Source organism: Mercenaria mercenaria, chromosome 18 (assembly GCF_021730395.1).
Source record: "Mercenaria mercenaria strain notata chromosome 18, MADL_Memer_1, whole genome shotgun sequence".
Classification (NCBI taxonomy): Eukaryota; Metazoa; Mollusca; class Bivalvia; order Venerida; family Veneridae; genus Mercenaria; species Mercenaria mercenaria.
Genome location: NC_069378.1, coordinates 25,407,134 through 25,421,487, shown reverse-complemented (window position 1 = coordinate 25,421,487; position 14,354 = coordinate 25,407,134). Strand labels below are relative to the sequence as shown.

The window sequence follows — 14,354 nt, the reverse complement described above, 5'->3', positions numbered from 1 at the left end:
ATGTAGTTCTTTAAATCATGACCTTTTTCGAAAATCAATTACTGAATCACCCTATTGCTCTTGTGGTGAAATCGAAACTGTAAATCATTTTCTTCTCGCATGTCAAAAATATTCTGCTCAAAGACAAAGATTCTTTTCAACTTTACCTTGTCCTGTAACGTACCAAAACTTAATATACGGGTCGGAAAATCTTTCTTCTGATCAAAATGCTCTTGTCTTTTCAACAGTACAGAAATACATCCTCGCTACTGGGCGATTCACATCGTAGTCTGATCCACGAACTCAATAATCTATTTGTATGTAGTCTTCTGAAGTATTAATGTGTTCCTACAATTCTTTTGTCCCCTCTTCTTTGATGGTCTTTTATTTTATATATATATATTTTTTCCTTCTCTACTCTCCAAAATATGTTTGCTTAAGTAGTCGTACACTAAACATCGCAAGACAAACTTTCAAGGAGCTGTATTAATATAAGCCTCTACAGGCTTGTTTACATATCCTTAGACTAGAAAGCTATGTTCATGTTATTATTTATTGCTATATAAAACTGTTTGACTTTGTGTATAATTTATAATGAAAATAAATATTGTTTAAACTAATTCATATCATATCTACACAGTAGGTTAAAGACCTATCGCTTGGAAGGAAGGTGTGCTAGTCCTAAGACCTAGTCACAAAGTCAACTTCTCATCATAGAGGTTTTAAAAGATTTTGGTTAAGCGTAACTTAATTTCAGATTTTCGACCGGTGTAAGCTCCATGTTGATAGACCTTCCGACTAGCGGACCTTCGGACTACTGGGCAATCAGACTATTTTGTCCTCCGACAAACGGGCTCTGTTAACATTTATAAAGAGCTTATATCTCTCCTCAAATACAGATACTATCATTCCTAAAAGAAAGAATACCTATTTTTACTCTTACAGAAATATTTCCGCTACAGCAGACCATTGTTTGTTCCTCCTGCATTAATGTAAGACTTTTCCTGGCTTATGACCTGTTTATTACCTTTAAAATATAATAATTACACCAACAAAAGTCTGTTTCCTCGCTCAGTTTCCATCCGGTTGAAATGAAACTTTGCTTTACATCATCAACAAAAATGGACATGCACCTATCGTCTAAAACTCCACGTCATATATGATTTTGAATTATAGTCCTACTTCGCTTATTTCGAAAATTCCAGTTACTACAACTACATCACAGTATTTCGTACTCAATCCATACCGTTTTCATCCGATGGAAGGGGAAACGAAACTAGGTATATGTCATCAAAATTATGCGTACATGGGCATATTGTTGGTGCTTTTGTCAAATCTTAAAGCATTTTTCTCAGAAATGAGCGATAACATATAAATGACCTACACAGCAACTGATATATGTATATATATGGGGTCTTTTTGTCATGCGGATATTTAAATAGTTGTATTTTCATGGTTGCAAAAATACAGACACTGAAATGAAAGAGGACTGCAGAATTAAATCTCTTATTCAAATAACATATAGTTAATCAGTGCTGGATATATTTAAGGTTCCTGGAAGGTCTATGGATGTTAAACACATTTGCCGAATGTCTTTTGCCTACACAAGGAAGTATAAATTATCCGTGCTACCGAGCAAATTACCTGACCGTCGGAAAACCATGCAATCATAAAATATTGACATACTTGCAAAGCCTTGTATGTAAATTTGTATTCGTTACCTTTAGCTAAATTGACATTTATTATTTAGATTTTATGCTATTGATCTGATTATTGTTGATATTCATACATCAAAATATCATTTATAGTTACATATGTCGGATGATGAAAGCGTGACGATGGCAAAATCTTCTCGAATACTGGCAACTCCACTACCTTCTTGTGCAAGGGTACCAAGGCAAGAGGATGATGATACGAGATATACCAAAGATCCAACAGATAAAAAGAAAACTAAAAAGGTATCAACTAAAGATATAACATGCAAATTTTATCCGACATCTCCGAAGGTCAACAATTCATTTCATATCAACTAAGTAGGGTAAAGATCTATCGCCTAAAAAGAAGGTTTGCTAGTTCTAAGGCCTAGTCAAATGGAAACTTTTTGTCATTGATTTTTGAAAAGATAAGTTAGTCCTCAACTTTTGATTAAGCATAATTTCAGATTGTGAACTGGTCTAAGCTCAGTATTGGCAAACCTTCCGACTTGGACTACTGGGCCATCCGACTATTTTCTCTTCCGACCAACGGGCTCTGTAAACATTTATAAATAGCAAATCTCTCTCCTCAGACTGTTTCAGAAATAGTTCAACTACAACGAACATTGAGTTCTCAACTGCAACATTTTCCATCTAACTGACTTGAATTTCAACTTCGTATACGTCCCCACATCAGTTGACAAACTTATATAGTCAGGACATCCATGGTCGAATATGTTTTTTCTTGAATTAAGGCCACTTTGCATTTTAAAATATTATAATTACATATTAACAATGTGTACTTATTGCCTCCTACAATTTAAAGGAAACTTTAAATAAATTATCAACGTAAAATTGACATGTGCATACCGGTATTGTCGGGACATTTAAGTATGATTATTTTTCTTGGCTTATGACCCGTTTAACGTGTTTCAAATGTAACAATTACACAAACCAGAACTTTGTTTACTCAATCAACTCCTCGTACAGTTTCCGTTCAGTTGAATTGAAACTTGCTATACATCAACATGAAATGAACATGCATCTATTATCTGAACTTCCATGCCATATGTGTTTTGAGTTATAGCCTAATTTCGTGATTTCACATTGCGCAGTTCTATATTGTCTAATCCTAAAGAGAGCAAACTTAGTATTATGTCATCAAAATTATGTTGACATGGGCATATTGTCGGTGCTTTCATGGCCTTTCTTATACACCCATTTAAAAAAAAAATGAACATTTTATTGTATGACGTTGTTAGACCACCCGTGAACATTTACTATTTCCGGAAACTGACATACAGAAAAACTGGGCAACAAATTAAGAGGATCCCTATTCTTTTTAGGTCACAAGGTCAAAGGTACGAATGTTTATACCGTAACACTAATATCTTTACACAATGGCTGAGAGCTACTTGCAAAATATTTCTATTGATTTTTTGGTTAAATGCATTATGTTCAAGCTTAAATGTACTTGACTCGACAGGCTGGGTACGTTTTAGATTGAAAAATGGCCTTTCGTTCAATTTGCTTAAATTAAAACGGCCAAAATTATAATCCTTTTAAATGATAAATCTGAAACATATATTACGAAATCTTAAAAACTGCTCCTTTTATACGCCGATATTTAACCCGACTATCCGAACGAAAATATACCTTTATGCGTCATTTTGACGTTACGTGAAACGTTATTCAACCTTTTGTATAGGTAAAAGAAGTAACGGGTCGCTTTTAACAAACATATGTTATGCAGGCGAACATGTTAGTGTTCTTAGATATTTTATTTATTACTTTATTAAACACAAAGTGACTAACGTAGAAAAAAAACTCCCTTCTTTGATTCCGATAAGAATATATTAGATATAAAAAGTTATTTATGCTGTTGGTGGTATATTCGCGGCTGTGCATTACTGCCGTGCAAAATCTATTTGCGGAATCGATACGGCTGACAAGTATTTCTGTGTAAGTATCAATGTAAATTTACTATGTAAAACATTTATAAGCGTCTTCGGTGTCAGAAACATAAATTAACCATACAATAATTATGTTATTTTAAAACAAATTGATTTACGCGAAGGGAGCAACTTGATCATATTTCTTTCGGACAAAGATTAACAGACTCGTTATATCTATTTAAGAACAATAAAGAAACTTGTTTTTCCTTCAGTTTATAGACATGATTTTCAACGTTTTCTACACCACAGAAGAATGTCAGATGCGGAAGCACTGTTTTTGGTTACTTATAAAGTATAAATGATTTGAAAAAAACTATTTTCAAGGAAAAAAAACAAACTTCAGTGCTTTGAAGTTTTATCATCTAGTGGATAACTTACAGTCTTTCCTCTTAGTTAAAAATAATTTTAATACGCTTTTTCCTCTTAGTTTAGAATAATTTTAATACGTTTTGATAGTGTAACGAATTAAGAAGCTGACTTTAATGTGTGAAATGTCCAAGTTTACTTGCATTTCGATCAATATTTCTGCAGAAGTGTTGAGGTCGTCCGCGATCGCTCTCTTGGTAAAGTACAACACATTCAAATTACAGGTCACAGGTTTGTTTCCCGGATGAGGAACTGTTTTTCCGTGACATATTTTCTACACATGTGATTCATAGATGGTAGTTGTTGTTTAGTTTTGGAGTAAATTCAGCTGATAAAAGTTTAAAACACAGGAAAACAAAAAGAGCAAGTTTTATCAGCGTTGTCACAACCGTCATCATTTCATCCCAAACTGACCGAATTATATCGCCATATCACATTTTCCTGCGGATGACCGAGTTTGTTCGATTTGTGTCCGAGGGACTGGAGCATGGGGTGTCAGCGTGGATTTTCTTATCATGTTTTCTAATTCTTATTAAAATTTTCAGCAAGGGTACTGGACTATGTGAACTCAGATGTCAAACCATGATCTCGTTTGAAAAAAAATCCCTAATAGTGATTGTGTGATGTTGCAAAATACGAAAAATGATCTTTCTCTTAGCTCAGTATAGTATCATGGGAAAATCCAAACAATAGAATGTTGCGTTTTCACATAGAAAAGAAACTCATAGGGATCAATTGATCAAGTATGTTCACATTAGATTATTGAATAATAATTTGTATTTTTTTCATACGTGACCTCACACTACAAAACTGGAAATCTCGTATATTGAAGACACAAATTATCGTCGAACTTTTCGCAACTCCATATTTCTGTAGCATTTTGCATATAAAGATGGTGTCTTTTATAAATGTTAGTCTAAACGGTTGACATAAACTGTTTGTTTCCGTTGAAAATGAAATTTTACCGCTACTTGGAACACAAGCTCTATTTTCCCGCCAAAATATCACATATCATTAGATAAACAGCTGATTTATCTCAGATCTTGTTTGTGTTCCTTTAGATGTATATTCATATAACATTCTAATATTAAATTGGATAATTAGATAACAACAAAGATAAATTATATTCTTGTTTCGATGAACGTATATAAAGAATATAAAGATGATGTACTATAATAATGTCATTCCCCCCCCCCCCCCTCCAACCCTCCACGCCCCCTCCGCCACAAATCCCAAACACACATACACTTTATTCGTGTTTCTTGCCTGCCAGACAAGACTTTCCCGTGTGTGTGTGTGTGTGTGTGGTTTTTTTTTTTTTTTGTTTTTTTTTTTTTGGTGGGGGGGAGGGGGTTTGCCAGTTATGGAATAATTTGTCTTACATCCCGGGATGTAAGATTACTCATGTGCTGTAGTTTATGAATGAATGCAAAAATTCATACACTGCCATGTTAATAAAGTCCTTAAAAGAAAAAAAAAACATCTGTTTTATCTTATTTTTTTCTATCGATAGAAGAATACGGTATGCAAGTTAACGAATCTATCGTTAGCTGAAGATACAGATAAAAATATTTGGCTCTCGGGTAACTGTTCCGCAGTAACTCGGCAGAGACTCGTTACCACCTAAACAGTTACCCTCAAGCCAGATATTCCATCGGCACCTTCGACCAGTGAAAGAGTCTAAGTATAATACTGTCTACCTATGGGACGTCACAAATACATGTATTCAGATCAAGTGACACAAAAAAGTACAGTGCACTAGCTCTTAAAACGTATTAAAATTATGTTTTCCTTGTTGAATTTAATTTTACTCCTCGGAAATAAATATGACTCTCGACACCTATAGTCCTTTTAAGAATCGGTGTTTGATAAAAACAACTGTTTTGTATTATTAGATAAATGCATTATCAAGAATTTGAAATAATTTACTAATTAGAGCATTTTTCTTAAAGAGCAAATGAAATTTCTTTAAGATAAATAAGATTTTAAAGCCTGAAGAAAAGATACAGCTTGTTGAAAAGTTCAAAGAACGCTTAAATATGAGGTCAGATCTTCGCAAAATACTTGATTTTTTCCCATTATTTTAGGCCAATGTGTATAGGGAAGCGTACCAAGCCCAATATTGGTCGTTTCCAGTCTGTTAGGAAGAAAGCATAACAGCTATAGTTATCAAACTGCACAATGCTGATAAAGTACTTCTTAATAAAAATACTTATGTTTTAGGGTCAATATGTCAAAGAAAAGTACCACAGTGAACTAGTGTCTAAAACTGGATACCTGAATTATAATTGTTTAGACATTACTCAATAACTCAATACCAATAGTAGAAGATCTGCGTTGCTTCCTAAGTTCAGCGGATCAAACGGTTAAGGGCAGAGAGAGCTGACTTAACTTTATTACTTTTCGTCTCCTGGAAGTACTAAAGGTTCAGTCTTCAGATTATACAAAATGACTAAGTACCATTTGAGGAAGATCCATATAATGTTGCAGATAGTAACCGATTGGTGGTCACTGGGATATCTTCCCCTAGTGATTTTCTTTTCTATTCTTTAAGTCAATATGTTTCATACTACTTCTTACAGGTAGGGAGGCAATAGGATCTACCATGCCCCCCCCCCCCCAAACCCCGAACGTTTTTTCATAGGTACCAATTTGTTCGGCAGGACCAACTCTTTCGAAATAAAAAGTGTTCCCATGAAAAAACTCTTTTCAACTTTCTGAAAATCTGAAAGACTCTAAGTATTTTCTTAAATAGTATTTTGTAACACTGATGGTAACCTTTTTACTCTAAAATAGGTATATTTAGCTAATTTGCATAATATTAACACATCTCAGAAAACAAGATACTAGTCCAGTGCCTAAATCCGGACGGTGCTTAATTATTCGGACACTGTTAAAAATGCTTTACGATCGTGATTTTTTACTGGAATGAACTGGATTGACGCAAACGAAAGCTTTGATGACCAGTTGTCAACAACAGTGTATGAATATAAGTATTTCCAGATAAAATTACCTTCATATATTCGCACCCCTAAAAGTAAACATTGTGTGTCGTGGGGGATGACGTCATACAGCACGTGCCAGTTATTTGAGGTGCGACGATCTACTGATTTAATAAGAAAAATATTCTGCCTTTTGCAGACGACTTTTTTTCTTAGTTGATCGAAACTGATGTAAAAACATGCTTTAGAATTCTGTACTACCCTCAGTATTTATTTAAAAGATTTAACTGGTTTCTGTTATATAATAATTAATTCAATAGATAAGAAAATGCCAGCATTTTGCAGACAAGGGAAGCAATTCATTAGATAAAATCGGCGCGGCATCATTATAGTGATCCCTGTAGTTGTGCCAAAAAGTATAACGACAGCGGCAGAATCTGCATGTAGGTAAGAATAGTTGTAAACATTAATTTTCGCTCAGATAGATTTTATTGCGTATTATATTATTGTTATATTTGGTAGTTATACATTAAATTAGAAACTAGTCCACATGATCACATGATTAACAGGTAATAAAACTTCAGTCAAACGAAGATGTCTGTATATATTTACAGGACTAAATTTGACTGCTTTGTTTCAAACAAAGTCGTGTTCATTGTTATTTTGGAGTGCACTTATTCGTTGCAATTCATACCTAAATAGTGTCCGAATATTTATACACTCTGAAGGTCGATTTTGACAGCTTTTACTGGCCCAATTTGGATGACATTTTTATGATGAAATCAGCAATATACGAATTTGTTGTTTTCCATGGAGATTTATAAAGAACTTAAAATTATACAGTTAAAATGTTATGCACGTGTGGTTTCATAATGCAAAGTTACCGTCAAAAACCCCAACAAAAGTGTCAGGATTTATGCACTGGACCAGTACCACTAATATTTAACTCAGTTGGATCATGGCTGTTTATGAGAGGTAGTGAAGTGTGAAAAGCACCTAACGCCCCCTAGCACTGGCTTATTAGAGGAATTCTATTTAAGTAAGTATGGTCGAAAAGGACCAGAAAATCAAATAACACTGAAAGTGAGAACAAGGATACTTTTTACAACCATCATATGGCACTTAAAGAGTATTTAAGGAAAAGCAAAATTGTTTTTTAAGCTCATCATTTTGAAGCATAACAACACAATCGAGCAAAATAATAGCTGATTTGATTTGATTATGTCTGTTCGTTAGATGTAGTGAAATGTGAAACTGCCCTCATACCCCTAGCACTAGATTGTTCTGTTATAGTAAAATTTTATGGATTACTAAAAATTGGAACTTAAAATCAGATAAAATGTCTGAAAAATATGGAATGCATTGATGATGAGGCAGAAGTGTTACAAGAATCAAATCATGCATGTCTTGATTAAGATGTTACTTACGATGTTTTCACTTTAATGTTACCTTATATAGCATTTTTGCTCTCTTGTTGGTTATCTGTTATGAATATTATGTTGCTTTATAGCATATCATTCATAAATTAGAAAACAAATGCCAAAAGAAGATCATAGGCTGTCAAAATCACTTTATTTTTATGAATGAAATTCGATTACACTTTGATTCTGAAGCACTTTGTGTCATACTCTTTAGTTTCTTGCTACAGTTTGAACTTTTGACAAAGGGAGGTAATGTCTTTGTCATAACCTTTGGTATGTAACTTAATAGATAATCAAACGTTATGATTGATGCATTGTTACTCTTAGTAGTGTTTCTCTTAATGTTACGGTATATCAAGGAATATTCCAATAATACGAGTTAGTCCTTGTCTGTATAATTTAGAATACCAAAAGGTATTTTGTACATTCTGTCATTCTTGTAAATGTTTTAAAAAATATATATATACTTCTTACATCTTGATTTGGTACCACTAAAACAATTTTGTCAAGCTGGTTTTAGTTTTAAATCTAAAGTTTTTACTAGCATATTTTCTTTTGATTATTAGTTTTGGTTTAGCATAACTTTGCAAAAGAAGTTCAGTCATGTAATTATGAGCAGTAAATCTAACAAGTGTTTGCGTATTTTATTGAAGTTCCATCTAAAATTAGAGTTACATGGATGGTGCAATATATATTTTAGGTTATTTCTGAAATAACAGAAGAAAACCTTCATAAAACCTTCATAAAACTAACAGCTAACAGTTTAAATAAATCAGTTTGCGACAATTTGGGCTTCAACTTCTTATAAAATATCTTTTTAAAAAGCAGTGGTAGTGGTAACGTATTTTAAAGTGTGTTACGGAAAAAATATCACACTCTCTGACAAGTAAAGAAGTATATTGTATTATTATAGTACAAAATAATTAATATTAACCATGTTTATAGAATATTTTCTGTATAATTGATGCAATACAACAAGGTTGTTGAAATGGTAACGTAACATGTGTAATGTATGTTACATTTGTATTCTTCCTTTAATAAAGTGTTAATTATATGTCTAAAAACATTATAGACCACAAAAAAATTGGTTTTTCATTGATAACAATTAATTATATCATTTAATTCAGTTTTTCGGGTTTCAGAATTTTATTCGTTGTTTGTGACACTGGTATAGTTTATGCAAATTAGCTGAGCACATCCAGTTTTGAATAAACAAATGAGCCATAAAAGTAAAAAAATAATGTATTACAAAACACTGAGAGACTTTAAGACCAGAACAAAGCTGATTAGTACATTTAAATTGATATGAAACTTAGAAAATGTTTTTTTAACAAAATTTTCCAAAAATGAACGGTTGCCAGGGAAACAGTGAAGTCTTATATAGCTGAAAAGATTTTTTTTCATAGGAACATTTTTTATTTTGAAAGAGTTGGTCCTGCCGAACAATATGGTACCTATGAAAAAGTCTAGGGGAGATGCATTGTAGATCTCAATGACCCCTGTACTATTAGTGCCTTTCAATCAAGACCGTGCAACCTTCTATCTTACCTACACGCATACCCTATTCACCTCTATTTTCATTATCTGTTATTCGGCGTTAGCTGAATAAAATGGATTATGACCTAGATTCTGTATTAATCGGGACACGGAACAGGTACGCGCTGAGAAGATAAACTATTTATTAAGTCTTAAATTACATTGATTATCAGAAGACACATATTAGATGGATCATATTTAGTAGTTTAGTTACCCTAAACTAAAATAACTTGTTCTAATTTTAAAGTTTTTAGTAATTTATCACCGCCAGAGAAATCGAAAGTAAACTCCCCCCCCCCCCCTCGTTGCGTACGCCGCTTATGATGAATTAGTGGTGACTGGCTGCAACTGTAGATTCAATGTACCCGGTGTCGGACTGTACGCGGTTTCGCACACACGACAAATTCATGTTCTTCGTGAAAATAAAGCAGAAAATTTAGCAATTCTTAATTATTTCATGAAACTGAGTTATTCCCTACATAATTTGACACCAGGGGTCTTTCCCCACTGGAGCCTCGCTCTGGCAAGTGAAGACAAAAGCAATAACAACACCAATGGAGGCTAGTAGGTCAGCTGTTTTTTGGGGTTTTTTTAATTTCATGAAAATAATGACTATGCAAACAACACAATGTGCAAATTAAATCTAAAAATCACCACTCCATCATATATTATGTAGGTATTAACCTATTACTTTACCCAAATAAAAAAGATTTCAACATTTATTGAAGGTATCCCAATCTGCAAATGTTTGATTTTTTGCTTTAAGTTTTGTTGGGTTTTTTTTGTTTTGTTTTTTTTTTGTTGTTGTTTTTTTTTTTTTTGTTGTTCTTTTTTTTTTTTTTTTTTTTTTTTTTGTTCTTTTTCTTTTTAACCGAGAACTTAATCAAGTAATAAGAGTTATGGGGGGTCACTAGTGATTTAAAAAATAGGGTTTTATTTTATGTCAACTGCTTAAGCCTTTAAATTTTCCAGTCACGCTAATTGTACGCTGGTCAACATATTGTGCTAATCATTTTGACCTTCTACCTCTTGATCATTTCAATTTGCTGCTTAGTTGCAATATTTGCAAATGAATAATGTGTTCGTATATGCATATCCAAATATTTTCTGTCTGTACATTCTGTTTAATTCTGAATTTTTCATGCGCCAAACATTATTACCTCTATGCCATTTGTCTTTTTAAAGACATTTCTTGTTTTTCAAGTGAAATTAAAGTTCAGATATTAGTTTCTAAATTTCCATTTCCTTCTCCATGTTACACCTTAACCAAAAACCTACCAAAGAAATAGCAACAACGCAACCGATATTTGTTGTAACTTACACGCACGTGGTTGTATTTAATTTGTAGAAAAATTAGAATGGCTGTTCTGTCGTTAAATTCGTAACGCCACCATTGTTTCACACAAAAAAATATCGTAAACTTTTGTAAAATCTGTAAAAAGAATTCTCGAAAACGAACGGTAACATATAAATGACCTACCCAAAAAAGATCAAGTTAATCATTGCTGGATATATTTACTGTTCCTGGAAGGCCTATAATTATTTTTACATGTATATAGACTAATAAATGACGAAACACATTTGCTGAATACCTATGCCTACACACAGGAAAAGTGTCAATCATTCGTGCTACAGAGTAAAATACCCAACAGCCTGAAATCCATGTAATCATAAAATATTGGCAGACTTGGATAGCCTTGTATGTAAATCTGCAGTCATTACCTTTAAGTAAACTGACATTTATTATTTAAGTTTCATGCTATCGACATAACTATTGTTGATATTCATAAATAAATACATCACTTATAGCTACAGATGTCAGAAGATGAGAGCGTGACGAATGGAGAACCTGCTGGAAGATCGACAGCAATGGCAAGTGCACTACCTACTTGGATACCAAGGCAAGAGGATAATGATACTGGATACACCAAAGATCCAATATATAGACAGAAAACTAAAAAGGTATCCATTAAATATATAAATTGAAACTTTTAGTCACAGGGTTTTGAAAAGATAAGTTCAGTCCTCAAATTCTAGTTTAGCGAGAACAATTTCAGACTTTCAAGTGGTCTAAGCTTCATGTTGGCAAACATTCCTACTAGCGGACCTTCGAACTACTGGGCCATCCGACAATTTTGTCCGCCGGCCTACTGGCTCTGTAAACATTTATAAAGAGCTAATATCTCTCCTCACAAACAGGTTATTTCCTTCCTAAAAGATAGAATACCTATTTTCGCTCTTTCATAAATAGCAGAACATTCTGTACTCAACTCCTACATTTTTCATCCAACTGATTTGAACTTCGTATACATCCTCACATCCGTTGAGAAACTTATACTGTCAGGACATCCATGTTCGAATATTTGTTCTCGAATTAAGGCCACTGTTCCATTTTGAAATGTTATAATTACATATTAACATTATGTATTCATTTCCTCCTACAATTTAAAGAAAACTTTGAATAAATTATCAATGTGAAGTTGATATGTGCATACCGTCGGAACATTGATGTCTGGTTTTTTTCTGGGCTTATGACCGGTTCAACATCTTTAAAATATAACAACTACAACAGCCATAACTTAATTTACTCTATCAACACCTCGCAGTTTCCATCCAGTTGAAATAAAAATCTCAATCTGACTAAAGTACACTTCCGATTACGCTACGCTTAGGATCTGAAGACGAGCTATTGATAGCCTCGTTCTGACGACCCTTCCGCTAGACAATCAGAAGGCTTACTTACCACATTTTGCAAGAATAAAACGTCTTTATTTAATCTGGGTTTTTGATATTTACAATTCTTATGACATAAATTGCCAAACAGCCGGTTAGCTCAGTCTATAGGGCACTTGTTCTTTACGCGAGGGGTCCTGGGTTCGAGCCCTGGACTGACTGCACATTTTTCTTACTCTTTAACATTTGAACAAGTCGTCTGATTGGTTCAAATAAAAATAGATTAGCGAAAATAAAAATAGCAAAATTGGAAATCCAAAATATACAGAAGACGAATGTGAACGGGTCATTCTCAGATCTTCGTTTAGAAGATCAAGTACTTTAGTCAGATTGTAATGAAACTTTGCTTAACATCATTAATATGAAATGGACGTAGGTTGCGTTGCATCATCAACATGAAATGAACATACACCTACTATCTGAACTTACATGTCACGTATTTTTTGTGTTATAGATTTCGGAATTTCACATTACTACAGCTACATCACAGTTTTATATAGTCAACTCCTGTCGTTTCCATGTGATGGAAAGGATAACTGCTACATAGTATCAAAATAATGTGGAGATGGGCATATTGTCTTAACTTATTCTCAAATTTTGAAAAAAAATAAAAACATACTATGGTATGTCTTTGTCTGGCCACCCGTCAACATTTTCTATTTCTGGAAACTGATATACAGAAAAACTATTTGATGTAGTTCAATAGGTCAAAGGTCAGAATGCATTTATCTTTACACAATGACTGAGAACTGCTTGCAAAAGGTTTCTATTGATTATTTGGTAAGATGCATGATTAAGTTTAAGTTCAAATGTACTTGACTTAACTTCTGTTAATTTGTTCGTTTCTAGTCTGTTAGTCAAAAAGTTTAACATCTATAATTGTCAAACTGCACATGCTGACAAAGCACTTCATGATAAATAATACCATTGTTTTTGGGTCAATATGTCAAAGAAAAGTATCACAATGAACTAGTGAATGAAATTAGATTCCTGAATCTTAATTTTTCAGACACTCAGTTACTCAGTAACTAATGTCCAATATAAGGAGATCCTTCTTTGGTCAGTGGATCAAACGGTCAAAGTCATAGACAGCTGAGACAACATTTGTTTTTCGTCTCCGGAAAATACCAAAGCTTCAGTTTTGAAATTCTGCACAATGACTTAGTACAACTTGAGAAATATCCATATAGTGTTAGAGTCAGTGACTCACTGGTCAGGGTCGCAGGGACATCTTCCCCCTGGTGTTGTGTTCTTCTTTTGTCTTCTTTTAGTCTTTTATTCAAGTTTGCGGTGTTTGATATTATTCATCCACACCCGCGCATCCTTCCACCTTACATTCATGCATACCACATACACCGGTATTCTTATTATCTGTTATTTTTAAATATACTTTAAGTTCAGGTACTAGTTTCTTGGTATCCATTTCTTTTCCTCAAAACCCACTTAACCGCAAGCCTACCAAAAAATGTCCGAAACGCAAAACGATATTTGTAATAACTTACACGCACATGGTTGTACTGTATTTGCAGAAAAGTTAGAATGGCTGTTTAGTCGTAATATTCGTATCCCCACCTGTCAGAACTTATTTCTCAAAATCCAACCATGACATGTATAATGACCAACCTATCAATTGAAATATATATTCTACTGGTGTAGTTGGTATGCGGATATTTTGTAATATCTTTTTTGAAAAATTACAGATATAACATTTAGATTACATCCGACATC

At 33.4% G+C, this 14,354-nt stretch overlaps 1 protein-coding gene across 1 annotated transcript; it reads left to right on the top strand.

Annotated features, from left to right (window-relative positions):
• Positions 1–1,753: 1,753 nt before the first annotated feature.
• On the top strand, positions 1,754–13,173 carry LOC128550524 (uncharacterized). The gene is made up of 3 exons (XM_053529734.1): positions 1,754–1,937; positions 11,703–11,855; positions 13,081–13,173. The coding sequence occupies exons 1-3, from the start codon at positions 1,794–1,796 to the stop codon at positions 13,171–13,173; spliced, it is 390 nt and encodes a 129-aa protein (XP_053385709.1). The 5' UTR covers positions 1,754–1,793.
• The last annotated feature ends 1,181 nt before the right edge of the window (positions 13,174–14,354 follow it).